This window comes from Genypterus blacodes, unplaced genomic scaffold (assembly GCF_046128005.1).
Source record: "Genypterus blacodes isolate CSIRO-AG114 ecotype Tasmania unplaced genomic scaffold, CSIRO-AGI_Gbla_v1 ptg000133l_1, whole genome shotgun sequence".
NCBI classification, from domain to species: Eukaryota; Metazoa; Chordata; class Actinopteri; order Ophidiiformes; family Ophidiidae; genus Genypterus; species Genypterus blacodes.
The window spans coordinates 167,336-194,998 of record NW_027466935.1 but is presented as its reverse complement, the minus strand read 5'-3'; the positions used below and the strand labels follow the sequence as shown (position 1 = coordinate 194,998).

At 46.9% G+C, this 27,663-nt stretch overlaps 1 protein-coding gene across 5 annotated transcripts; it reads left to right on the top strand.

Moving 5' to 3' along the window:
- Positions 1-123: 123 nt before the first annotated feature.
- Positions 124-27,379, top strand: LOC143010981 (semaphorin-4D-like). Of its 5 annotated transcripts, none has more exons than XM_076163620.1 (18): positions 124-262; positions 7,592-7,713; positions 13,670-13,729; positions 15,527-17,029; positions 19,432-19,565; positions 20,693-20,838; positions 20,915-20,977; positions 21,095-21,193; positions 21,282-21,375; positions 21,485-21,601; positions 21,706-21,857; positions 21,987-22,162; positions 22,312-22,468; positions 22,580-22,802; positions 22,905-23,017; positions 23,143-23,315; positions 23,523-23,569; positions 24,379-27,379. In XM_076163620.1, exons 5-18 carry the CDS (start codon positions 19,469-19,471, stop codon positions 25,392-25,394), a joined length of 2,673 nt encoding a protein of 890 aa, XP_076019735.1. In that variant the 5' UTR covers positions 124-262; positions 7,592-7,713; positions 13,670-13,729; positions 15,527-17,029; positions 19,432-19,468; the 3' UTR covers positions 25,395-27,379. The 5 variants fall into 5 exon arrangements, with proteins under 5 accessions (XP_076019735.1, XP_076019734.1, XP_076019737.1 ...); XM_076163619.1 differs by adding an exon at positions 1,218-1,364 and having other exon boundaries at positions 13,670-17,029; XM_076163622.1 differs by lacking the exon at positions 15,527-17,029.
- Positions 27,380-27,663: the final 284 nt, after the last annotated feature.

Below are 27,663 nucleotides of genomic sequence, written 5' to 3'. Positions count from 1 at the left end.
AATTCGTCTTAATGTTAGTTCTGATATTTAGAGGACACTTTAGTTGCTCTCCACCACCACTAGCCCGACCCCTCCTCCTGCCCTCCCCCAGTGTGTGTTGTGTTGATATCGCAGCCCGGAGCAGTTTGAATCCTCCGGTCTGTGGCCGCCATGCTGAGCTGAGACTGAGCTCGAAGGGCGACAGACACACACACCGAACTTTGTCACGCGCACCCGACTCCCATCTCTGCACGCACCGGGACAAAGAGGAAAAACTTCCCCTGTGAGTACCAGAACTTTCTATATCGCCATTTCCCCAGCTTTAACTCACCTTAGTTAGACTAGTAAAAGCCTGAACTCGGTTATTTTGTGTTAAAAGTTTCGCTGCGCGTCCGATTAGATCAGGCTTCGCCGCTGGCCGTATTCATGCGTGCTGTCTCGGGACTTCAAGCTCAGCTGCACTTGTTGCTCCGTATCAGGAAAAGCCCGCTTAGCCAGAAGAAAAGCACCTTCTCCGTAGTTTTGCTTCATTTTTTGTGAATTTTAACCACACACATAATCACTAAATTACTTTTCCGTGCGTTTCAAATGAGAGAAATGAAGCAAAAACGGGTGCAGCTGGATGGTTGTGGACAAGAAGACGGCCGTGGTGCGTTCACTTTCCACGCAGCCGTTGTCACCGTCCTTGAGTGCGAAAATAACTCCAGAATATAATATTGCGTGCCGAAGAGTCGTGGACATAGAAATCTTTTTAAAGATTAAACACCCCCCCTTGCACTTTACAAATGCCAGTCTGGCACTCGGAGGTCATTCAGGGGTTCCTGTCCTTGGCATGCATAAATCAAGGGTGTTCTTTCATGCGTCAACAAAAGACCTTTATTGGCATGAGTGAAGCGCATATCCACGTAACCACGGTTTATATTGGGGGGGGGGGGGGTGTTTGGTGAATTGAGCAGTTAGTTGGGATGAAGGGCTGCAGCAAGCTTCACCATAAGACGCTTCACCCATACCTCCAGATTCAACCCTCTCTTCTGGAGCTCATACATGTTTCAGTAGTCTCCAGCCTATGCATCGATAAGGTAGAAACTAAGTGTACACAGAGAGCAGCTGGAGCCCATCAGTGCACAGTTGTAAACCTTTCACCTGCATGCATGTCTAGTCCTACCAGCCTAGTCTGGGTCTGCATGGAGCGGACGGAGTAATAAGAGATTCTTCTTGTCTTGCTGCTTGCCCTCTAGCCCAGACTGAAGCCCTAAGGTCTCTGTGGGATCTCTTTAATGTCACATTCAGACTTTCCTTCCTCACCACTCCATTCCCCTTGCGACCTTCATCACCCGACAGCCTTTCTACAGACTGGATTGCAGCACTGGTGCAGGCTAATGTCGGTAAGATGACAGCAACTGCGTGCGTCACATGCTCTGTAATATTTCAGACTCATAAGAAATGCACAGATGATGGAGTGTGCTCTATGTAATAGTAAAGAAACACCCTGCCCCATTATGTAGTGGCTTAGTTTACCTTGCATAAGCAGTGTGGAATTTTGGACCATGTCAGCTGCGGTGTCTAAATCTATTTTCCAGCTTGCTTATTGACAGTACCCAGCCCGCCCATCCAGCCTTTCTATGTTTCTCCAAATGCACAGGCCGTGACTTGCCCTTTCAGTCTGTTCATCCCTTCCTTCTCGACCTCAATAAGTAATTCTTCTGCCTCATAAAGTTTGATTCCACAGGTCCTTGGCTGGGTTAGATAAGGCAGGAGGCAGCCGCCCAGATCTCGTCAATATGATGGCGAGCTGGCGCTTCAGTTGGACCGGGGAAAAGCCAGAATCATGTCGGCCAAACCTGGGGGGGGCCTGGCGAGCTGGCCAGAACAGGATATTGCTGTGCGATCATTCACCAGCAGCAGACAAATCATTAAACCAGTGGCTGCATGCCGCTGAGCAGTTTAGGGATTTCTGTCTGTCACTTTGACTTTGCCTCAGGTTAGAGGTTGTGTTTGTGTTGCAAGATTGTTACATCTCGCCTCTTTTTGAACTGCCAGAAGTAAAACTGTGTTTAGCCTCGTTAACCCATTGCTTTGCTTTTTTTTTTTTCCATGTATAGGTTTCCTGTAACCTTTCTTATCTAGAAAATCTAATTGGTCTATTTCTAGCAAATGTGCGTCTCTGTATGATTCATCTGAACCTTTTAGTGCTTTAAGTCGTCATGTCTCATTTATATAGGTTTATTAGAAGCACAGGATTTGCATGCTAAATTGAATTACAGCTTTTGCTTGTTAAGGATAATCTGAACAGGCCTGTTTTTTTTTTTTTTTTATCAATAATCTACGTAAAATGGGTGGGAAACTGGAAGTTCATCAGGAACGTGATGGCTGAAAAGGAGCTTTGTTTTGCGTTGGAGCAAAAGGCCCTCCCTTTGGATGTCGGAGGTTATTTACTTGAATGCCTTGTTTTGGTCTCATATCCAAGGCCTGGCTGTTTGTCAGATTTCCCTCTTGTAAAAAGCTGGAGCATTGGAATTAGTTCTTACTGGAGCGAATCCAGTGTTGCATATAGTACCTCACTTAGCACACACACTGTGTTTGTGTGTTTCTGCTTGGCTCCAAATGCAATTACTCGACCTCCTCAAAGGAGACCCAATTTTGAGGACGTCACGTTTCTCACATGCTTGCTGCGAGTGACTGTCAGGTAATTGAATAAAGCCTAATGGTTTTGAGGGGGTCTATTCATGAGCACTGAGGGGGTTTCTTCACATGCCTCCACACTGCTAGGTTTGATCGTCAGCCGGCTATTCTGACAGAAAAGGCTGTAAATATCTGCAGAATGTCTTGGCAGGAGCACTTAACCCCCTGCTGAGGGAGTCACTGTAAAAGGTGCTACATCCTTAAGTGACGCACACACCACTCTGATTGTTTCACAACCACTGTCTCTGAAGGCAGATCCGTAGTTTAGTTCAAAACCTATATGTTATGTAGACTGAAGAAAGAGATGCGACGCTCAACAATGACGGTGGCTTTCCCCAGCAGCTTGGTAGATGGCGTGCTGTTAAGAGGCAGAGTGGGGTTTGATTTATGACTTACAGCAGCCGCATTGTTTTGGGCCTGCAGGGGCTGCTGGGTGGAGGCCAGAGGCCACTCAGGGGTGTTGTGATGATGAGGTGTGCTGTGCTGAATCTATTACAATGACCAGACATTTGGAACGACCCCCACCCATTTTTTTGAAACACCCACACACCCCTCCCCTGCCACACCCTGCTGCCACCGCACCCCCAGGCTGGAATAATTTCCTACTGGCCGAGCGCAGCATCTGGTTCCATATCGGCTACAGACACTGGCGTGTGTGTGTATGTGCATTATTGACCGTGCATAATGCAGAGCTGCATTCCGTAGATGTCTCAGCAGAATTCTGTCTTTTATGGAATCGTTTTCCCCTGAGGGGTTTCAATCAAATACAATTGATTAAAAATTGGATGTTGGTTCTGTGGAAAACAGTCCATTCGCTCCAAGACTCTCTTCAGTTTCTTTCAACAAACCAAAGTTGTGGTTATTTGAGCATAATTGCTTTAAACAAACTGTTTGAAGCATCGACTTTGAGTTAAAAGGGAGACGTTCCCTTTCCTTGCCAACAGACCATTAAGGAATGTTTTATTTAAAGTCAGCTAATGGTTTTTCCAGTTTAGCTGGAGGCGTGAATCTTCACATTATTTAAAGAAATTCAGTGTTGTAAATATCTTAATAGCGAAGTGCCTCTCTCACAGCAGGTCGTCAAAGTGAATCATGTCCTCACAGAGGTCCCACTGATTCTTTCAACCTTGCTTTATATAACGGTGTTTACCAGGTGATCCATGAAGCATTAAAGTATTGGACAGGGTCAGTTAATATGTCCTCATTGAGCCAGAAGGACAGGAAAACATCAGGAGGTAGTTAGTTTGGTAGCCTACAGGGAAATGCTTAAACAGAAACGTAAGCATAATATGAACTGGAGCTAACTTTTCTGTTAACAAACAAAATACTTTGATTTTGTATCCATGTTTTCCTTATGGTCATGATTTGTGTTGGATGATGGCGAGGAAACTCTTTGTTTACCATGTATGATCTTCAGTTAATTCCTGCGGCTTCTGGGACCGTTTGCTTGAGAGGACACACAGAGTTCATGGAAGTTCACTGATGCACTGCGGCATTGCTGTTGACTGTGTACTTGATGTTTTCTAAAGGTTCCTGGTCATGTGGCTCAGAGCGAGGGGCTGAAAGAGAGCCCAGCTAGTCTGCATACAGGGAGCGCCGTGTGACACAACCGCCTTCACATCGGCTCCTCTCTGCTGTTCAACTCTCGGCGGTTATGGCGGCAGTATGATTTAGTGGTGAGCAATAGTGACGCAGACTGGAGTCATTTCATGCTCTTACTATTGATTTTCTCAGCTAGTTGTTGCTCACAGTTTGCGTTTTGGATTCTAAGAAAGAGGAACCAATCAAGTCCCAACAATTCATTGCCTCAGGATGCTGACTAGTTCTTACAGTCAACTTGTGTGTATGCTTTCGTACGCACATAACCACACGTAGGCATCAGCATCGCCCGGGGCAACATAGAGAGAGAGAGGGCAGCAGCTGGACCTGCAGTCTCCATTCACTGCTTTAAGGAGAGCAAAACGTCTCCTGAACAATAGACACACTCTCAACAGACACGCATACACACAGCCCTAACCTCTACCCCTCCCCCTCTTTCCTCCTCACCCGCCACCCCAAATTCCCCCTCCCCCTCCTCAGCAATTGTGTGTATTGACGCTCTCCAGAGGTGCGATCCTCAGCGCTTTTCCACTGGCGAGCGCCGTATGACTGCTGTGACGGGAGGGGGGGAATGGCAGCCCCTTCCCCTTTTCAGTCATGCGCTCGCCGTGTTCTCAGATGGAATCGTGGAGATGAGCAGTCCGCCTCTGACGCCCTTTAAGGTGAAACGGGGCTTTAATGCAAGCACTGTCCCTCCTCCCCTTTCAGCCTCAAGCGGTGCCGTGTTGATCGTGCTAGATAGGAGAGGCAGAAGGCGAGGCGAGGAGGGAGTGTGAGAAAGAGGGAGCATGACCGGTGAGAAGGGAGGGAGGAAGGTGACAAACCACAAACCAGTCGTGCTGGACCACCATACGCTCCATTTTTGGGGGGGTTTCATCTGTCTCGCAGACCAAGCTGTGGCAGTTTGAATGAGCTGTGTTAGGAGAGCTTTTCCAGTGTTGTTGTTCTATCTCTACCTGGAGGATCTTCCCACACAGATAATGGTAAGATTCACATCGCATAACAGCTTGTGTGTGTGTGTGTGTGTGTACTGGTGGCACCCCGTCACTGTCACCGCCTGTTCCTTTGCGTCAATGTAATCAAAGGACTGCAAGCATGCTCTGCACAGTGCGGAGAGGCTGCTGCGTCTGCTATGCTATTTTCTACCCAAACCTCATCTGGATGGTAAATAATTCAGTGCTGAAGAAGGTGGCAGACTCTTATATGTGAGTATGACTCTGTTTACTCTGCCGTCTTTGAGGAAATCCCTATGCAATTCCCTTAATGTAGTTGGTTAACAGGGTTGAGCCATCTCCCCTTTTGTTCAGAGCAACATTTGGTAAAGAGTTTGTCTCGTCCAGGCCAGACTGTTGTCAACAGTTCACAGATCTGCCTCGTGAAGCAGCCGGCGTGGACATTCCGAATTTTGCCTCGACCAAACAAGTCATTATCCTTCACTGGGGCATTGAGCATGTGAAGGATCCCAGCTTCAATAGTTTGTCGGAGCCCGGCTCAGGTAGATCAAAGGCTGCTTATATGTCTCTTCAAGTGCCGTGGCATCACTTCAAAGGGCGCAGCGCTCCTGTCTTCAAGCAGGTCTCTGTCTCCAGCTGTTGACTGGTACAAGCCTCTCTGTCCATTGTCATTCATGTGGTTGTTTCTTAACCACCACCTACAAATCTCCCGTAGCGTTGGGTCGGTTTGCCCTTTCATTAGTGTCCGCTGGATTCAATATTGTGTTCAGCGTTGGGGCACTGTTACAGCTGGCTTGACTTGGAGGAGAAAGCTCAGTTTAATTTTGTGTTTTGGGATAGGAACTCCCTACTTTACAGGCAAATGCATCACCACAACACAAATCGATACAAACGGAGTGGGAGGAATATAAACGATTGCACACGACTTCAGTTGTTCAGCTATGTAAGGAAATCCCCACTGTGTGTCTAAGGGGGGAGTCGTTTTGTTGGACATCTGTGAATTGAATGCAGTTGAAGGTAGCTGTGGGGGTTGTTTGCCTCATCAGGGAGGTTAAGGACAGACGTGTAGGTAGGCTAGTGGACTGAAATACCAGAAGGAGAGGGGCTCCGAAGATGCCAAGTTCAGTTTTCAGGTGGTGGTGTTGAAGGAAAATGGTAGGAATGCTGGGAAAAGTGGGCACATTCAACCCCAGAGAGCCATTTGCTTTGACACAGGCAGACTGGCTCCAAGGCAAGTGGCTGTCTGTCTGTGGTCGGGGCTGCTCGGATCGGATTGGGTGGCGTGGAGACCCAGCCCTCACTCCAGCCGTCTCTCTGCTTGTAACCTGATCAAACCACTTATCAGATTATTAATTGAAACCTGAATATTGTTGATTGACTGACCGTAGTAGAGATAAGACTCTAGATCCTTCTGAGTGAGATGTCAGTGTGTCTAAATCATCCTCTTATGAAAGCTAAATCCCATTCAGGCAGATGTGTTGACACCAAACAGGATCTAATCTGTTAATCTAACGTGCTGCTATCATAATGCTGTATACTGTGGGCAGATAAGATCAAGCTTTAATGCCACATTCTGCTTTTGTACGACGCTCTCTGCATTGTGAATTGATTGATGGTGCATGCTGTGGCGTTGGACAGTAACCAGCCGCACTGATGCAGGACTGTCATCGCCGCTCCGTCCTCAGACAATGCATTCTTCATCAGTGACTGGATTCCCTACTGTCTGCTCGCCACTCGCAGGGCTCCTCTCTCCCCGCACTCTATTTATGCTTAGCTGGCTGGCTGGTCGGCAGCTCTGGTAACTATGGCAACGGGCCCCCCTCAAATTCGAAGAGACCAGTCCTGCCTCGCTCGGCTAATTGTGAGCGAGTGAAGCATGTCTGGAGAGTTGGCCGGAGACCCGACCTGAGCAACTGACCTCAACTGGCTTTTGGGATTTGCTTTTTCTCTTTCCAATATTCATCACAATAAAATGATTTGCTCTGTGCTTTGTACGGTATTAAGATCTCAGGAGAAAGAAAAGACGCTTCAACACTTTAAGTAGGCTGCAAATTGCAACAGACTTCACATCTCAAACAAAATGGCGAGGGTAAAACGGACAATAGCTGGAAGGCTAAATGCCACTGAGGTCCTCTGTGCAAAACAAACAAGATGGCAGATGGAAAAGTGTAAAAAAAACCCATCAAATGATCAATTATCAGCTTTAATTCTCCTTGTATCTGTTTGTTCCAGAGAGCCATGGCAGCGAACATAAGTGTCTCTCCCCATACAACTGTTCAATCTGATGGGAATGTTAAGTTTGGTCCCTTTTCTGTATGAATGAATGGTTTGCTCTAAGTGGAGTTGTATCGCTTTCTCTCTCTCTCCCTCTCTCCTAGAAACGTGTTGCGATTTCAGCTGCAGGCCACCGCCTCCGCCGTCTTCCAGCTCTGTGAGGGGCGGGGCAAGCCAGAAGAAGTTTCATGTACCAACATTTGCAAGCTGACGCCATGACAGACAAGTAAGTGTCTTCCCGTCCCCTCCGATGTGTCGTGGCGTTTGTCCCGGCTGTGTAAACGGGCCCTTTTGTCCAAGCGTGAGCTCAGAAGATGATGCAGTCCCGGGGGGGCCTCCTGCGATTGTGCCTCGTCTTTCCCCGTGTCCCCTTGGAAGTGTTTTTCTCTGAGTGTTTCTTGGTACAGAAGTGCAGGAGGAGAGCTGGTGTTTGATAGGACGGAGGAAGGCGTGCTGCTGTGATTGTAGCAGGAGGGGGTTGTTGGTATAAAGACAGTCTGTTGTGCCCCTGAATACTCTGTGACATTTGCATCGGGACTGATTTGCATTCTCCTTCGCTCTGCTGGTATGTTTCTGCTGCTGCTACTCGGCCTTTTGTTTTCCTGACAAAACGCAGTCGTTTAGATGCTTTTTGAGCCTTTGCCACGTTATCTCTTCATTCCCTGTTCTCCTTTCCTTTTCTCTTCTCGTGGCTCCCTCGCCTCCCCCCCCTGCCCCCTCCCCCTTCTCATTTTGACACAGTTCTCTACACTTCTGTCCTTCTCCTCTTTTTGTCTCTTTTGTTGTCTTTGTCTCTCTTTCCAGTGTTTTGTCGGAATTGGGCTCTAGAGAGGAGAGAATCTGGGCGCAGTGAGCAAAATAATCTGTCCGTGGGTGCAGGCCGGTCAGCTGAATCGTTGGTGGAAACGAGGCAAAGGCCAAATGGGGACAGGCCTGTGTTTGTAGCCGTGTTTTGGAATGCTTCAGTAATGGAAAGTAGAACGGCGATTGCAAATGAAGTTTCAGCTGTATGTACAAACTAATAGCAAAGTTTCCCCCTACAATTTCTGGTTGTGGCCTGGTTGCCACATGTCATGTATTTAACTTATTTTACAGCCGGTCAGTCAACTTCAAGGGTCTGCAAGTCAGTCGATGTGAAATCCAGACCTTCTGTGCTTTCCGGTTGTTCAAGACACGACGATTCCATTTCTGTCATACAGTATTAACCACAGTCACACACACACACGCATTCAAGCCAACGGAAATCACACGGATGAACGCAAGGCTGAAAGCATTTCCGGCGAAACATTGTCGCTGGCCCCCCGCCGTCACAGTCGGACTAGTGCCAGAATGTTCACAAGGCGGAATCGGTCCGGTCGGCAGAAATCTCCTGCAACATCCTGGTCGAGGTTATCTAACGCAGCAGAGTTCTGTCATATCGCCGGCACATTTTGAATGGAATGAAAGTTTATGGCAAAGTTCAAAAACATTTATGTGTCTCTCCACTACAAATGCACCTGTCCAGCGCCGAGAGAGAGAGGGGGGGGGGGGGGGGGGGGGGAGGAGGTCTGGCGAGTCACTCGGTGGAGGATATGACTCGACAGCACGTGCTTGATGGTAAAAGAGCCATAGGGTAGTTCCCCAGCCAAAGATCAGCACGCTGTGTCATGCTACTATAAACTCTCCTGCTTGTCGTTGGTGAGTAGAGTTGGATGAAGCTATATTTGCCCCGAGAGGAATTTCTTTTGCAAATGAGATGGTTTTACCACTTCAGTTCCATTCACTTTTAGGACTCATGGTAATTCTTGCAGAGCCGGTCGTTCAACCTTAGACGTTTTAAGTGACTTGGATGCGACATAAACGGCAAAATGAGCAACAGACATTTTGGCAAAGCTTTATTTTGAAAAACTGGACGGCAATCATCGTTCACAAAGTGTCTCTCGGTCGTTGTGGGTTGGATCCAACCGCGGTGAAGGTCGGGAGTTTCCAAGTAAGTGATGATGTTGTTGACTAGCTGTCCCGTCGGATCAAAGGTATCCAAGCAACCGGGAAGGGAGAAAGGGAAGGGGGGGAGGGTTGAGTTTATTGTGCGCTAGATGCCGGTCCATGTTGTAGAAGGATTGTTTGTCGGGCGAAGAATGATAAATGTTATGCCAAAAGGAAGCGAGGAGTAAAGATGGAGGACGTGCCCCCCGACAGTGATGGCGAACAAAGCCTCCCTCGACATGGAACTACTTAAGATTCATACAAAGGCAGAAGAAGAGGGCTACTTATTTTCTCCCTAATGCGGACACACACGCAGTACCCCATTTTTCTCTGGCTCACTCATGAGCAAACATCTACACATGGTGGCATATCTGCTGGCATTCCTGTAGATACGTGCATTCCAATTGGTATTCCCAGATACCAGTTGGCCTGCACTTCTAAAACAAGTGGAATACCTTTGGAGAACATTAAAATTCTCCTCAAACTGTTATCTTTGACTCCAACTGCAGAACTGCAAAAGCCATTGGTGAACACCTGAGTGGAACTTTCTGGATTTGAAGTTTGGCCTCTTGTGGTATTATGATGCTATTTGATGAGGAAAGTGTGTAAAGCCAGATTTGCTCTAACGCCTAAGTGTTAAGACAGGGATCCTTTCTGCTGAAACTGGAGCCTGCATAATCCGCTTCCACACGCTGCTTTGTGAGCGTGTGAATGTTTGTTGAGTTCGTGCACCTTCCCACCAGAGCTTCAACAAACAGAAACTTCACCTAGTGCTCCGTTCTTTCCCAAACCATTCAGCCAGCTCTCATCGTATTACACTTAGTAGTGAAACTAGGTCATGAGGTGATTTCTCCCAGTAGCTCAGAGAACACTTAATGCAGCTGTGCCACTGTAATTATGAACTCTTGAGGTCAAATAAACAAACAACGTTGCAGAGGCTTTGGATAGGTTGTTGTCAGTTTTGCTCTAATCTGTGTTCCTCCTTTCATCTAATTTTGAGAAAAACAAACAGGAAAACAAACTGGATGTTCACCCAACCATCAAGCATCCCTTGGGTCATACTATCATATTCCTTAATGCTCTTCCATGATGTGTATTCGATAAAGAGTGTACAAATAATAAATGAGCTTCTTTTAGCTTTCTTGCACTGTCCGCCCCCTCCCCCTCCCCCTCCCCTTGGCGGTACACACAGACAGCCCTGTCATGTTTATAGGTGGACAGTAAGGATGGCCGCACAGATGGGTATGTGGCGGGTGGGATCTTATTGGAATAACCAGATTGTCATAGAGATGAGTGGCCTTTCCCAGCCTGCAGTCCCACGAGTTGTGTATTCATGTCGTACCTGGGGGATGGAGGATCAGCAGCCAGTGACGGCATCAGGTCAAAGCCCTTCACGTATCGCAAAGAGAGAGCTGCAGACCTGTGCCACTTAGGTAAAATGCTACTCAAGCTCTGAAACCTGCTACATATGCGGGGTATGAACTTGCACCCTTGAGAGTAACAGGGTCTCGTATATGAATATCATTTCATCGACCTACATAAAGTGACTTATAGTTGAATTCCTGACTGATGTATGTGGGTTTGACAGTAGTTGTGCCCATCCACAGACATCATTTACTAACTACTAATGAGAATGCGTTACCAGCAGACGTGTACAAGCAAATGAAACTGCCAGTGTCATCAAACGCAGAAACGGAACAATTTTTGTTGCCCTGCAAAACACGATACACAAACCTGAGTTAAAGTTAGAAGAGGAATGTAACGAGGGAGTCACTTTTCTGCCGTGTAATGGAGCTTCCATTAATTCCTTAAAATAGTCCACTGTTTGACGTATCCTTTGCAGCACTTAGTTCCCGTTGAAGTAAAAGCACAACGCTGAAGACGATTGATTTGGTTGCAGATGTAGCACGATGTCGGGCTGCACTTAGTGTGACGTCACCGTAAGCTTTTACTGTGGTTGTTGCGAAGATAAAATAAGAGTAACGGTTTGAAGAGTTACCTCAATTGACAGATCGAAGAGCCCGATGGGACTTTGGGAGTTGGGACTTTGCTCGAAATGTCCAATTTGAACTGACGAGTGATGTGTTGGAGTAGTTGTAAGACGCTGCTGGAGCTTGGACCTTTATCAACACAGAGGGAAATCAGGTGTCACGGTGAAGTGATCTCTTTAGCTGGCGCTGTCAGTATGTTTACCATAGGCTCCGCTACTGAAGGAGAGGCCATTAATACATTTGTTCTGGCTTGAGGAGTCTTGAAAAGGCCAGCCTCTGTCTATCCTCATTCAAGATCACTCATCAATTAACAGATTCGGACCCCGTGACATCTCCACTTCCTCTCGTTCCACCTCTCCAGAGCAGGGGCGTGGTCCGGGGGGGGCAGGGGGCACCGCCGGACTCATACCCAATCTCCACACCCATTCTGGACTCTGCGGATTGAGACATCTTAAGGCGTGGTGTCATTGGGGTCCGCGGTTGTTTTATTAAAGACTGTGTATCAGCTGTCACAGGGGTTTTGTGGGAGCCGAGGGAAGCCGAGTCAAAGTGCTTCCTAAGGATGTCGAGGGGGATGCAACCTTTGGCCTACGGCTCATCAATCTAACGCAGCTGTCATCTTCCTCCCAAAGTCCATTGACCGCGTCGGAGGCGAGAGGCCGGGACCTGTCGCACCGTGCGTGTGTGCGCGCTTTCCCTGCGTCCCTGTGTTTTGACGCTGAGCGCTAGGGTTCACGGAGGAAGATGAGGACACAGTGAGCCTTTGTCTCTGCTGAAGGGCTGCACTGTTTGCCTTTTACTGTATTAAAGTGGATACAGACTACAGCCAACAAGCACGACTCTTGACCTTGATGTGAAGAGACAACCTCACTGACCACAGGACTGATCTCAAGTACTGCGTCCTTACTTATATCTGCTAACATCAGAGCAACCAACTGAACAAACAGCTCAATATTGTGAAATTGGTCTTAAGTTGCAGTTAAACTTTGCTTTACTTTGCGATTGTCATTATTTGGATCTATTCAGAACTGAGCACTGACCCTATGTGAGTCATAGTTATTTCATACATTCCGACCACTATTGAAGCTGAAGTGAAAGCAAACAGGTGTGCCGGTACTTTCTGCCGAATCAGGGTTATTTGAATTGTAAAGTACAATGAGAATAAAGGTTTGTCTACTTGTGCAGGGAGAACGTATTCAGGCTCGCTGGAAGGGTTTTCATTTTGCTCCGGGAGGCAGTCGGAGGGAGCCGGCTGGAAAGGTTGTTGAATGGAGGCTCAACCATCTGTCACAACAGCGGTGAAAGGATTTCTACTTTCTGCCCCTGGTTTGAAATATAAAATCTTGGTTTTGTGCCATTAAAAAGAAAAGCAGGAGAAAGTTTCTTCCAGCCAAACAATGCACATTTTATTTACACATTCGGTTTAGTAGTCCACGTTGTTTAGAATATTTTTTTAAGTTGGATTAGCCGTGTTTACTAGTGGTATGACCCAGCTGCCAGCTGCAAACATGTCTTGACCCCCAAACCAATGAAATCAGAAGCCCTGTTGAAATGCAGAGAAGAGCTGATCTGATAGCTATTCTCTCATATATGCATAAAGCAAATGATCCCCTCTCTCCTCGCAGAAACATTGGTAATCTTCTAAATTATGCAACCTGTTCTCAGAGCATAAAGCCGGCCTGTCCTGTTGAATGAAGCGTGCTTTCACTTTCAGCTCGGCTAAACTCACATCTGGTCTGTCCACAGACACGTGGCCGCACACACACACACACACACACACACACACACACACACACACACACACACACACACACACACACACACACACACACACACACACACACACACACACACACACACACACACACACACACACACACACACACACACACAACCCTTTTTTTTCTACTCATATCCCAGACAGACAGAAAATTTGTCAGGCCAACGCAGGGCAGCCAGTCTACAACATTAGACAAAGAAATGGGTTTAACATTGGCGGTTTCCCCTCTCAAGGGGTGTGTGTGTGTGTGTGTGTGTGTGTGTGTGTGTGTGTGTGTGTGTGTGTGTGTGTGTGTGTGTGTTATGACAGTTTTATTGTGTAACATATTTTCTCTTTTGTCCTCATTACACCTGTCTAACCATGAGCTTCATACACACTGTTTTCTCTCTCTCTCTTTCTCATGTAACCTGTGTGTCTGATCTCTGTTGTCTTCTTCCCCTCCCTAGCGTGACGGTTTTATAAATCTCCCCAGAAGAAGAGCGTCCCGTCTGGTTGAGGAGCCACAGGTCAGAAACTCTACCCCCATTCCCTCTCGCTCCGCAGGCCAATGATGCCGAGCCGCCGCATGCTGCAACACGAACGCCGCATGCTTCTTCCAACCCCCTCCCCCGTAAACACCTTGGGGCTTTACTCTCTTTTATCTCACCCTCCCCTGCATGACCGCACCTGGGCAATCCAACTCCTGATTCTGCTTGGCTTTGGTTGTTTTGCAAAAGAAAACGCCAAATTTGACTGATTATTAGGCAGTTTTTGATTTCCTGTCAAGCATTATGTTTTGCTTTTTTGGTGATTCTCTCGTTCTTAGGCTCTGCGGTTACAAAGTTACAGAATATGCTGCTGTCTTCCTCCACTGGCCTTTGCTTTGTGCCTTTTGCTCATTTAACCTGCTGTTCAATGTGCGCTGCTCTTCCATTGATTTTTTTACCCTCTATTACAAAATGATGAGCTCATGTTACTTTCTACCTACGACAAATAAGTTTTCAGTCGTGTTGTTTTCAATCAAACTGGGTGGGCAGGTTGGACCTGATGGTGGCTCTGTAATACATTAACATTTTGACTCGTTAGATATGGCATCTAAATTCTCTATTCTTTGGAACTCTATTCCTTGCCATGGTGGTGCTGTAACAACTAATTAATTAAACTAAATTAATTTTGGAACCTGTTGAATTTCACTCAGACATGGTCATAGAGTTTTTCAGAGAGCGTATACATAAGAAGTATATGCTCCCTGAAACACATGGAAAACTAGTGGGCATCTATTCTCCACTGAAGTAAACAGTGAAATTAGCGTTTTATCTCTCACATGTTCCAGTTCAGTGGGCCACACTGGGAGCGCTGTGGCAGCCAGTGGGCCATTGGGGCAAGTATTCACTCAAAAAATAGCGCATTTGTCTCTACCGGCCAAACTCACCACCATGAAATCAGCGCCTGCCGAAGACGGAGTGAGAAGTGAGAGAAAAGCAGAAAAGGGAAAGGCTCCGTCTTAGCGACACGCTCGCACAGTCAGAATTTATAGCCCTGACGTGTTTTTAGTGACATTTACAGCCTCTTCTAACGTCCTCCGGCTCACGGGGGAATCCAGTAACTGATGATTTACTTCCTTTTTATTGTCTCACCCCCCCGCACAACTAAACAATCTGTACAAGCGGCGTTTCAGACTAAATCTGAGTACAGTTTCAACGCCGGTTTGTTCACAGTCCCACATTCAGTCTGAAGGCTCAGGTTCACCTGCTTTTTTGGCTTTCGCTCTTAAGAGACGGACCGCCAGCGTGACCACCATAGACCAACTGTGGACCGCGAGGCCTTCGGCTGGACTTTGGCAGCTTCTTAAAATAGTCCCACAATATTCTCCTCAAGGCCCTGCCGCCATCACAGTAACCTCAAGGAAACCCCAATTCATTACTTGACTTAAATGGTGGCTGCCATCTCTGTTTTGCTCAGAACAGCGTGGCATCGTACAATTACCTACTATTAGATGGCACAGAGAGGAAATGTGCATCTGTAAATAGAGAAGTAGCGAGCGCCCGGCGAGGTTTTCTCTCCTAGGTGATGGCCAGGACTGAAATATGTTTTATTTTAGCCGTCGCAGATGTCAATTGTAAAACTCCTCCGCTTCTTCCTTTTAATTAGCAGTAAAGGCGCACCATGATTATGTTTTAATGTCGGTGCAGATGTGTGTTCGCCGCTCGCAAAGAGGAACGCCACACGGCAGTCCTTCCTTCCTTCCTTCCGCCTCTAGCTCGCTCGCTTCACTCTTCCTATGTTTTATAGGGACCTTCTCTCTCTCTCTCTTTTTTTCTCAGATCTTTCCGGGACCATGTGACTCAGGGAAGGGTGTGTTGTTTTTAAAAAGGTTTCCATCGCCGGACTAAATATACCCTTTACTGGACCTGACCCCTCATTTGCCTTTGCTGTGGCCACTTTAGGTTGACATGCTAGCTCAGCAGGGGCCCCGCAACTCCTAATTATATAGGAGGGCTTCCATTTTACATCCTCTGTATAGTGTGGCCTTCACACAAGCTCTTACTCTTTTCCTCAAATTTAGACTTTTGGTTTTTGCCATTGATGGTTTTACATATATTTTGTTTCTACCTATGTTTTCTTCTTCGGTAGAACCATGTATGGTTTCCCTCCCCACTGTTGCAGTTCATCCTTGATCTGGCTAACCATGCCCCCCATCTGCCATTAAGGATTATTGAACCTCTTCTCCCTTCTATAGTTTTGTTTTTAGATAGCCGTGCAGCACAGATTTCACAGCTGTCCGCAGGGATTCATATGATTTCACGTGAAAGCTGTGTGGCTTTGACACGCCGGTGCTTTTGATATCTCAACTGGAGACGGGCTGCTACTCTCAGTGACCTCCGTGCGGTTTGGATGTGGGTTTAATTGTTTTAGCATCAGTTGCATCCAGACTCTTTCAGCCACTGAAAATGCAAGGCAACGATATAATACGGGGAGGGGAAAGAGCAGAAGATTGCCGGTCATCATTTTTCCACCGCTTCAGACGGAGACAGATGGTAAGATTGGCTCTGGGTCCCGGTCTGGTCTGGTCTGGTCTGGTCTGGTCTTTAAACAGGAATTTGATGCAAACAGTGTGTGTAGATATAAGCATACTAGTCTGCCACATCTACTAAGTTATGCTGGAACAGATGTCGGTACGTTAACATGCATGTTAACACGACTGTGGTTACAGTGACAAATCAGTCTGGTGTACAACTCAGTTCAATTAAATTTACATAAATTAATGAGTGTTCATTTAACAGACCGAGCTATTATGCGTTTGGAAATGATTTATTCAGGCATGTGAATGTCACGAGCGAGGCAACAGGGGCCGGCTCTCCTCCTACTGAGATTGTTTAATTGATTGTGTCCTTGGTGGATAAATTCTTGAATACATTAGAGGATTTCTCTCATCAAGTGGGTCAGAGGCACAGTATGAAAGATCTCACATTAAACTTCCCAAAGAGACATTTTCCCTCCCCAAAAAAAACCAGGAATCATTTTAAGCACATTTCCATTACACTGCCTGTGTGTGTGTGTGTGTGTGTGTGTGTGGTTAAGCTTGTTGGTATTACAGGAACAGACGGAGCAGAAAAAAATAGCAGCGGCGGTCTGTTGGCCTGCTGCTGCTGCTGCTGCAAAGGGAAGAAGAGCACCTCTGTGCGTTGATGCTGATGATCAGTGAGGGCATGGAAAAGGGAAGCAGCCAGGGGTTGGCAGGAACAGAATGTCCAACCTCACTCATCGTACTGCTCCTCACACAGCTCCTCGTAAATGAAATGGACTCTAATGTGACATTTGACCCGGTAATTGGACCCCCGGTAGATTTACGAGCACACTTTTTTCAAACTTCATGTAAACACCGTAAATTATGTGATTAGCACGCTTGGTGATTTATTTATATTCCACAAATAACCTATAAAGCACCTTGGAGTTGAGTTGAGTCTTTCTGTCTCACATTTTCACACTCGGAGCTCTCCAGCACAGATAGAGCTCCAGTTTCTCCCCTCCTTGTCCCCTCTGTCCTGACTGGCACCGGGCCAGTATCTGTGCCCAGTTAGCCTCACAGTGCTGGGAACCCCAAGGCCCCGAGCAGGTGTCGGCCTCCCTGCCCAGCCAAAGGAGCTGAGAGGGGAGCACAAAGGGCTCAAAGAGACCTGCCAGCATGGTCACCATCTTAAATATCCCCAGCCAGTATGGCCTCTCCTCTAAATCTCTCAGCACCATAGGGTGGCTGCCAGTGCGCCCTCTCTGCTACTGTAACACCGACTCTCAAAGGGGGTTTGAAGCCTTTTTAAATACTCGCCCTCTGTGAGGTTTGGTGCAGTGAGATTGATAGAGGTTGTCTGCAGTGCAAAGATAGTGGGGGCGAGTCTAGTTTGGGGCTTTTATTTATGTGGTGTGCCCCTGCAGGACTTCTGTTGATCTAGGAGTTGGATTACTGTTATAAACCTGTTCACACTGAGCCTGCATCACTCCCTCTCTCTCGCCGCATCTCTCTTTAACATGACTCCTGCCATCAGCATGTTCACGGATCGTGTCTGCAGCGCTCTCTTGGATCCAGGTCTCGTCCTGCCAGTGTGATCTTTCAAACGCTGGCTTGGCTCGGGGCTAAATCTGTCGTGGCATTTAAGATCGGCATGATGGGAACAGAGCTGGAAGAGAGGGAGAAGTGATGGCCCTTTTCTTTCTTCTCTGTCCTCTCCTTCATTGTCTGTCCGTTGTCAAGTGTGTTCTGCAGCGAGGATGTGGACGGGACTGGCGAGTGAGGGGAGGGCAGTGGAGTGGAGGCTGCCCTCATCTTCACTAAACAATGGGCCCTTGTGTCTTTGACCCCCCCTCCTCTTCAGTAGGGTAAAGTCCATGGCTCGGGCTGCAGCAGGGATGGAATTCTACCATTTCGATTTGTTTGGTGGAAATCCTGAAAAACAAACCTTTGGGGCTATTTGTCCCCGTCTACAAACTGATCAATAATCAATTATCTCTTGCCCACTCTGACTGTGGTGGCATTCATTGACTCATTGATTGCCCCCCCCCACCCTCCCCCTGTGACTCATTGCTGACCCATTTATCAGCTGAGCCGGACACATAGGGGCCACTTGGTCATTAAACAGTGCTTGGCGATGATGAATGTGTTTTGTAGTTGGGGTTGAATTGAAATTACAAATGACCTGGAGCAGCAAAACATAAACATTTTATGTCTTTGCCTGTTTGATAATTTGTTGTCAACGTCGTTGCATTTCGCGTCATGAAGGCTTCCAGTTTGCTTTTGTGGCTGCAAAGCTCTGTAACCTCAACCGTCCTCCTACGAGACACCTGATAACCTCTCATACTCTCCCTTTGCGTGATTGACCCGCCCATTCTGTGAATGTGTGCTGCAGGTACTACTACCCTTCCTCTGAGTCTGATGTGAAAAACCAGAATAACCTGCTTTTACCCAGGCTCACTTCCCTTCCTCAGAGGGAGAAGACAACTGCTCGCAGCTACGCATGTGAGCAGCTAGGCCCCGCATGAGTTATGGTTATCACTCCATCACATTTACACGTGAACATGTGATGGAGTGACTCATTCAAGCAGCAAATGGTTAAGTTGGAAACCCTAGGTCAGACTCTCTAATATTGTAAAAGGTAACTTCAACAGATAAAAAAAAAAAAATCGACGGAAAGCGATAACGGAGAAACCAGAGCACAAAGCTGGAATTGTGCCGACCACCTCCCTGCTGCTTTCACATGATTGGATCAAGAGAAAGGAAGCATTTCAGCCATATAATTAAATCATGGCAGTTAATTCTATTTCAGTCTTAATAGTATTTACAGACTAACATGTCCATGTCAAAATGAATTTGGTTGATCAAAATGAGATTATGTTGATATTTGTGCGTGGCCTACTTTGCAATACATTTGCCAAATGTGTGTGTGTGTGTGTGTGTGTTACAAGTGGGATTGAGAAGAGATTTAGAGATTTATTTAAATAAGCAAAGGCACAAACTTTAAGCTGCTGCTTGCTGTGTTGGTTCGTTTGAACTAAAACATGTACTTGTCTAATTTATTTCCCCAATAACTCTGTCAATTCACAGAGTTAGTCAGTGTGAGGAGGAAATGGATTTGCCTGTGATGCATGATAAGCCCAGAGTTTGAGGAACTCATTTCCTCATTGTGCGTGGACACGGCGAGTTGCTTCACCTGTTTCCTTTATCTGTGTGTTGCAGAGGAAACTTCACAGTTCCCAAGTTGTCAGAGTCCAACATGGGTTTTGGAATGCTGGGAGTGTTTCTGGGGCTTCTCCTCGAGGTCTCCACCCATGGACCCCACGCTGTGGCCCGCACCTCCTGGAAACGCCAAGGTGAGGCCTGCAGAATGGAGCGCATTGCTTGTCAACCATGAATAAGGAAGAATTAGGAAAACAAACAAGTTTTGTAATAAAAAATAATGTCCACATATCCTAAGAGTTCTGAGATTGTCCTGCATGGTTTAGAGTTCATTCATTACTCATTCAGTACTCTTCATCTTGATCAGCAGCCATTTAACATTTCTGATCAAAAATATAAAAGGTAAACGGAGCATTAATCAAAATGTTGTAGGCCGTGTTTAGCTTTAAACTTCTGTTTTATGCATTTGTTTTATACATTTGTTTTGTAGGCATGTATTTCTTTTATTGCATTGAATCTGTTTCTCAGCCACTGGCAGTGATTTGAGTTTTGATACCAAGCAATAAGGTCACGGCGGTCAAGTTGATCTGTCTGTGAAGCCGGCGTGGCAAAGGGCAGCAACAAACGCAATACACTTTAGAATGGGAGATGTGACTGTGCAGATTCCTGTGGTGATGGGCTTACACCCTAGTTAGTGTTAAATTATGGTTACTGACACTGCATAAACTCAGTCAGGCAGATAACCACCCCCCCCCCCCTTTTTAAGGTTGAACCATAATCTGACACAGACTGAAACATTTCTCACGGAAATAATATGAAACTCATTTCTGGTTTCACCTGTTTCCAACATCTATTTAGATGAGCCGTCTGTCTCAACACAAGCTCTCAACTTCTGCCTTTACTGTGAAGAGGAAGCTCCGTTTGCATACTGCCATCTACATAAATAGCTCCAGTATCTAAGTAGCTGCTCCCCCTTTCACAAAGACACTTTAACTCACCGTCAGTCAGTCAGGGTGTTTGCTTTCATCTTTGTTGCGTTTATGCAGAGACACCAGCAACCAGTTGCACCTGGCGACGCCAGTCTGCTTAACACAAACTCAATGGGGTCGTCATCAATCTCAACACGCAACAGAACTACAGATATAATTGTACGATGCTCTGGAGCAAATTAACCAAAACACCTGGAACACGTTCTGGTGCACATTCAGTGTCCTCATCCTGTATGTTACCATATCCACTGTAATGCATTTACGGGGAATGCCGATTGATGAAGCAGATTTGGTTTGGGTTAATGAACACTATCCACTGGTTCTGTGCTCAGATTTACATCTGATGGAGTTTTCTGAGCCGGGGATCTTCAACTATTCCACGCTGCTGCTGATTGAGGAGAGGGATGCACTGTACGTGGGAGCCAGAGAGGCCATCTTTGAACTCAGCAAGAAGAATGTGACAGTGAGGAACAACAAGGTATGAGGAAAAATTAGTTGAGATGGGAAAAACACAATCTTTTGAGTCTTGGTCCTGATCTTTTTGCCATTTTCAGGCTCAATGGACGGTTGCAGAAACCCCTGTGAGGATGTGCTTACTTAAAGGAAAATCTAAGGAGGTAAGCACATATGTGCTCCAGTTAATGTTTTGTTTTGTTGTTCTGGCTGAAACTGTGTATTGTCTGTTGCTATTGTGTGGTACATCTGTGGCGTCTAATCAGTGTCTTGACCTCCAGAAGGACTGTCTGAACTACATCCGCGTGCTCCAAGTCCTCGACGACGAGCGGCTTTACGTCTGTGGCACACACGCTTTTCAACCGCAGTGTGACTATTTGGTAGGTTCATTTTCAGGCCCCACATATATTAATGTGTGTGTTCTGTGGTTTGACACATTTCTGACACAGATCTGTTTCTGTCCTGTAGAGTCTGTCTGACTTCACCCTGGCAGGTCGAGCTGAAGATGGCAGGGGGAAGTGCTCCTTTGACCCCTCACAGAGCTTTACTACTGTCATGGTTGGTAAGTAGAGGTGGATTTTATGCTTTAATGGAGGTTGAAAAGCTGTCAAATGGACTGGCAGGACAATACATTGCTGTTTTTCCATCTTGTTTCTATACTTTTCTGTCAGATGGAGAGCTGTACTCGGGGACGGCTTATAACTTCTTAGGTAGTGAACCGATCATTTCCAGATATTCTCCATCCCAGCCCCTACTGAGGACAGAGTACTCCACATCATGGCTCAATGGTGAGTTGGGATAATATTGTATTTTACTCTCATTTCCTCGCCATTTGAAAGCTCTGCATGTACCTCTAACAATACCCTTCTGTTTCTCTTTGCTTTCCTTGCAGAGCCCAGTTTTGTTTTTGCCGACGTGATCGGGGAGGGGGAGAACACAGCAGATGGTGAAGACGACAAAATCTACTATTTCTTTACCGAGGTTTCGGTGGAATATGAGTTTTTCGGCAAGCTGCTCATTCCCAGGGTGGCCCGCGTCTGCAAGGTGAGCACACGTCATCAGCCATCTGGACATACTGTATCAGCAGTACACCCTCTTCATCACTCTGTGCCTTCTCCGTGTGTGTGTGGTCTGTTTCTGCAGTCCTAATGAAACTCTCCTCCGCACCCACAGGGCGACCGGGGGGGGCAGCGCACTCTGCAGAAGAAATGGACGTCCTTCCTGAAGGCCAAGCTTGTGTGCTCTATGCCTGAAATAAACTTTGTGTTCAACGTTGTCCAAGACGTCTTTGTCCTGAAGGCAGCAGACCCCAAGGAGACAGTTGTCTATGCAGTGTTCACCTCCCAGTGGTAAGTGGAAGTATGAGTCAGGAAAAGGCATTAAGTGGGAAATTGCAATGTAACATCGGCCCTTAAATGTAGTTTGTCAGAACTGTCCTGTATTAACTCTCCTGCTGTTCACTCGATTCCCATCTCACCGTCCTCTTGTCCCTCCTCAGGAGTAATGTGGGTTTGTCAGCAGTGTGCGCCTACAACATGACAACCATTGAAGACGTCTTTTCCAAGGGCAAGTACATGCAGAAGGCCACAGTGGATTACTCACACACCAAGTGGGTGCGCTACAACGGCATCACTCCAACCCCACGTCCTGGAGCGGTTAGTACCCTCATCTCAGTTTGGTGTCACTCACTGACATTTCATTTCATCTACATTAATGTACATTGCAATGAAATATTCAACAGACTTGTCTCTCTCCCGCCCCTCCAGTGCATTAACAACCACATGAGACAGCAGAGCATCTCCAGCTCCCTCCACCTGCCGGACAAGACTCTGCAGTTTGTCAAAGACCACCCCCTGCTGGAGGACCCTGTCCTGCCCATCGGCAGCAGGCCTCGCCTCGTCACCAAAGAAGTTAATTATACTCAGATCGTAGTGGAGAGGGTCCGTGCGCTGGACAAGAAAATCTATGATGTCATCTTCACCGGAACAGGCAAGAGAAATGGCACAGGGTCCTTATGGTGCTGACACCCAGACACCCCTGATAATATGTTATTGATGCTGTTAGATAACATTTCTGCACTTCCCCCCTCAGAGAAAGGAGTCCTGCATAAGTCTGTGATGTTTGAAGGAGAAGCCTATATTGTGGAGGAGATCCAGCTCCTAAAGACCTCTGAGCCCATCAAGAACCTGCTGCTGTCCTCTCAGGTCTGTGAATGTACTGTTGTGGTTAGGAACATTCCTTAAAGAAGAAGATGGTGATGGTGTTACAGTGGTGGAGACGAGGTATTACAAGCCACATTAATGTGTTTCTGTACCACGTCTCTCCACAGACTCGCTCTCTCTACGCTGGATCAGACTCTGGTGTCGTCCAGTCTCCTACAGCCTTCTGCCACAAGTATCCGTCCTGCATGGAGTGTGTCCTGGCACGGGACCCCTACTGCGCCTGGGACCCTCAAACTCCCGCATGTGTCAATATCTTCAGCACTCCGAGCAAAAGACACGGGTACTTTCTCAACTCTCTGCATACTTGCCTCATAGATAAGGAAACTGATTAACCCAAGCAAAACTGTCACAGAGAGATACAGTATCTTTACTGACACTCCAGACCGTCCAGTCCAACCTGTTTCACTGTGAGATGAGTTTTTCTCTACATCTCAAACCATGCGTGTGGTATTAACACGATGCAAACTTTGTTTTGTTTGTTTCCCAGGAGGTTGATCCAGAGCCTGCAGGGAGACGCAGACACATGTCCTCCAGGTACGACAAGTGGCACACAGCAATTCTTCAGTTATAAATGTTGTCATGTTTCTCTTTTTGTTCAAACAGGCTCTCATGTGATATTTGTCATATAAAACATAAAACAAAGGGGCACAGTAAACACAACAAAACATATAGCCCATAAATGGGGTCAAGTCAGAATACTTTAAAATGCAACATGCAACCTCCATCTGCTCTGCAATCTGATTACATCATCCCAATAACATGTAATCCATCACTACCCAACCATGTCCATAAATTCAAAGGTTCATGCTCAACCCTGTTACAAAGCTATGGATGGCATTTGTTTTCTACATATGTCCAAATTTGGATTAAGGACACAATCAGTGAAGAGTTATCAATGAAAATGATTTGTTGATAAATTGAGTGTCATCCCCAATTTGGAGCGCACACACTGACTAGAATTACATTAGGGTTACATAACTTTCCTTCAAGTTGAACAAATCTCCCATTTGGATCAGAAAGTGTCTGAGAAAGCTGTAGGAGGCATTTTCTCATGATAAGGATTGCTTCCTCTCTGCCCTACCCGGAATTTACCAGTGGCACAACTGCCCCATCCAGCTTTACTTCAGTCTAATGGAATCTGAGCTACGTAGATGTGTCTCGCATATAAAGGCTACACCTGTGTAAAGATGTTGACGATGAGAATGTTCCCTATTTGGTTTGACAAAGAGAAAATGTGTCTTTTCATTCTTAGTCATGTTTGATTATCAGCATTGTGTGAACTTCCTCACGATGAAGCAGCTGTTTTCTAATCTTAACATCTGACTTTTATCTCTGTGTTTCAGTTGTTTCAGGCCGGTCTCTTCAGGACTACCAGAGAGTGACGGTGAAGCTGGGGAGCTCTGCTGAGCTGCCGTGCCTGCTCCACTCCAACCTCGCCCAGGTGGTGTGGAAATGTAACGGCTCGCTGGTCACCGAGGCGTCTCGATTCCACCTCATCGGGGAAAATGGACTCCTTATTTACAGCGTGGCACCAGAGGACCAGGGTCACTACGAGTGCTGGTCCCTGGAATGGGTCCCTGCTGCCAGGAAGAACTTCACCCACCTGCTGGCTGGATACGTCCTCACTCTGGATCTCCCACCCAGACCCCCATTCCCAGCAGGTCACGGAGCCACCACCCTCGGCGGTCCGGAGACCTCTAGCACCCGTGTCACAGAAGGTAATGGTAAGACAGAAAGAGCTCCACTAACGTCGGCCGTTGCTCCTCCCAGCTTTACAGCTACAGTCCTCCTCACCTCCCCGCCCCAAACTGACTCATCACTAACCCCGTCCCCCAGCAGCACAGTCAGGTTCCCACCCAGGCACCACCTTCCCTCCAGCTCCAATGCTCCTCGCCCCGAAAACAGAGCCCCTGCGGCCGAGTACCTGCAGTACAACAACAGCACCGCCCTTCTCTTCCTCTTCCTGCTGTTCTTTCTCCTCTTCCTGGCCGCGCTCGCCTACAACTGCTACATGCAGTACCTGCCGGCTCCGTGCCTGCGGCTGCGAGCCTTCCTGTTGGGCAACCACAAGAGCACCCATCAACCCGAGTACCGGGCCTGCGAGGCGGGGCTGATGGAGCAGCCGGCGGCAGAGAAACTGGACTTGACGGCGCACCCGACCCAGAACGGCAGTCAGGTCCCTCAAAACCCACTGCGGGCGCTTCGTGACACAGGGTACGAGACGGAACCCGAGTGTGGCAACGGTAGGGTCCCCTCCCACAGTTTTGGGGATGAAAGCCCATCACAGGAGAAACCCTTTGACGTGGAGTGCACATCTCAGCCCATCCAGTACGCAGACGCAGACGAACCTTACTGCTAGCTAAACAAACTCTTTAACCTTCCCGCCTGGCGTTCATAGGGGGGGCCATACTCTTGCTGCGTCCTTCCCAAAAAATACAAACTTGACCCTCAACAGGAAAATGTCGTCTGTGTTCAGTGTCACATGTGGTTAGTTGTGTAGTAAAGGCTTTAGTCAGGCGTTTGCATCCAGAGATGGAAGTCCAGAGATTGAAACTGTGTTCACGAAAAGCTGCACCCTCTCAGCTTAGTCCAGCAAGAAAAACTTTCTTAAATTCCAAATTGGAAACATTATTTACCAAATTGGTAAGTTACTGTGATGTTTTCCAAATTGGGAGTTGTGTTCTTTTTGTTTTTTTTGTATAGCATGCGTCTCTTTAGGCTTTTATGTCTTGTTTCTTGTTTGTTTCAAAGCAAAGCTGTAGGTAATTGGCGGGTCAAAGTTGTAGTTAATTACTCAGGGAAGGTTTGCTCAGTGTGCCACTCACCGAGCAGCGTCGCCACCTCCTGCACATCCAGTGTGGGTCTGAGTCTCACACAGCGGGGCGGTAACTGAGCGGGTCGAAGAGAAGGTTTGCATGAAGGAAACTTGTGGAAGCGGTTGGGAAGTTTCAAACCACTGTCCAGGTCAGAGTGTCTGACTGTGATGTTGTTGTTGTTGTTGATCTTGTTCCGTGATATTCTGGGTTCCTGTTCATTCGAGGGTCACCTCTCTGTATTAACCTCTACTAGCTGTTGTTCCCCATGTGGCCTGTTTTAAAAAAGCAAATCAGATGTACTCTGTGACACTGTGCTGTTCTCTCCCTCACACATGAGCCCTGGAAACAATCTGAACTGAGTGTTTTTCCTTAATTTAATTAAAAACATTATAGGATTTAGTTTTAAGTCAGAGGAATATTATTTAAGATCAGTCCTATTTCTGTTCACTATATCTTCACAGGTAATTTAGATTTTTTGTCATTTGGATTCAGGATTTAATGCCTGAGGTCCCAGGCTTTGTGGTTCGTCTCCTTTCTGTCTGTCTGCCTGTCGCCTCTCCTCCAGCTGTTCTCCTCAACACTCTTTTCTCATCACTCCCTCCCTCACAGCCTCCTCTGCTGTCGACACTTCATCTTCCCTGTCCTCATCCGGAAGTAGCGCTCCCTCTGCTTTCCCTTCCTCCTCCTCCTCCTCTTCTTCTTCCTCCTCATCCTCTAAGCCCCACATTGTGGAGGCCCAGGAGGCGGAGGTGCGTCTGCTGCCTCCCCTGCTGAAGGACCAGGCCTGGGGGGTTCACGCCCAGGAGGCCTTCCTGCTCTTCTGCCTGGCCTTGGGTGAGTGGTGCCTGTGACGCCGACTCGGCTCTCGCCCTGCACCCTCCCTCCTTCCCTCCCTTCCTAACCACTTCTCGCTGTTTTTAACTCATTCTCTCTGTTTTAACCCCACTTTTCTCGCTTTTCTCCACACTTTGCACGTCACCTTTTCTTCCCCCTCCCCCCCGTGCAAACAAGCCTGCCGAGGTGAACTAACCTGGAGGGTGTGTCCGCGTGTGTGTATTTGCTTAGAACAAGATGGCCCTCTTGTTTCAAAGTGTCCTGTGGAGATTTGTTGGCCTCCATTGTCTCTTGTAAGACTTCAGGGGTCAAAGTGAATGAATGTTATAAACAAACTGATCTGGGTGACTGTCTCACCGCTTTCAAATCCATGTTCATGATGATACAACTTGGTGTGTGTGTGTGTGTGTGTGTGTGTGTGTGTGTATATATATATTACTGTGTGACTGCAGTCTGACCTTAAACGTGTATTATTGAGAAGGACATCTCAGAACAAAATCACTCTTACAGAACTCTAGTAAGTCCACTTGTATCTGCTCTTGATACTTCACCTGGAACAATTTTGTGCCTGTAAACAAGTGTAAATATTTTTGTATATATGGAAAATACTTTTGAAGATGTACATAAATCTAGGGGATATTTGGGGGTTATGACTGTTGGTAGGGAGGCTTAATAAATCCTGATTTCAAATGTTTTCACTACTTGCTTGTTTCCTTCAGTTATTCACTGTTTTGAATACATATATTTTAAACACCATGGGCTATGATAGATTATGGATTGGGATGGATTTGACACACACATATGTATAAGAAATCCAACTTCTAGTCATTCAAACTGAACATATCTAAAGGACCGACCCAAGGCAAGTATTCTCATTTCATTTACGTAAATCTGTGGATTATCAGTGTCTTGGTAAGTTCTTGACCATCACGGGTCGACATGAAGTACAATTCTGTCCCGTAGGTCCTAGCGACGTCC

What these genes read in the sequence shown, in the direction of transcription:
- LOC143010981 (XM_076163622.1), top strand. Translation starts at nt 19,469, where the DNA reads ATGGGTTTTGGAATGCTGGGAGTGTTTCTGGGGCTTCTCCTCGAGGTC. An exon ending in CTCCACATCATGGCTCAATG is followed by an intron (nt 21,602 to 21,705) that starts GTGAGTTGGGAT and finishes CTTTCCTTGCAG; the next exon opens with AGCCCAGTTTTGTTTTTGCC. An exon ending in ACCTGCTGCTGTCCTCTCAG is followed by an intron (nt 23,018 to 23,142) that starts GTCTGTGAATGT and finishes GTCTCTCCACAG; the next exon opens with ACTCGCTCTCTCTACGCTGG.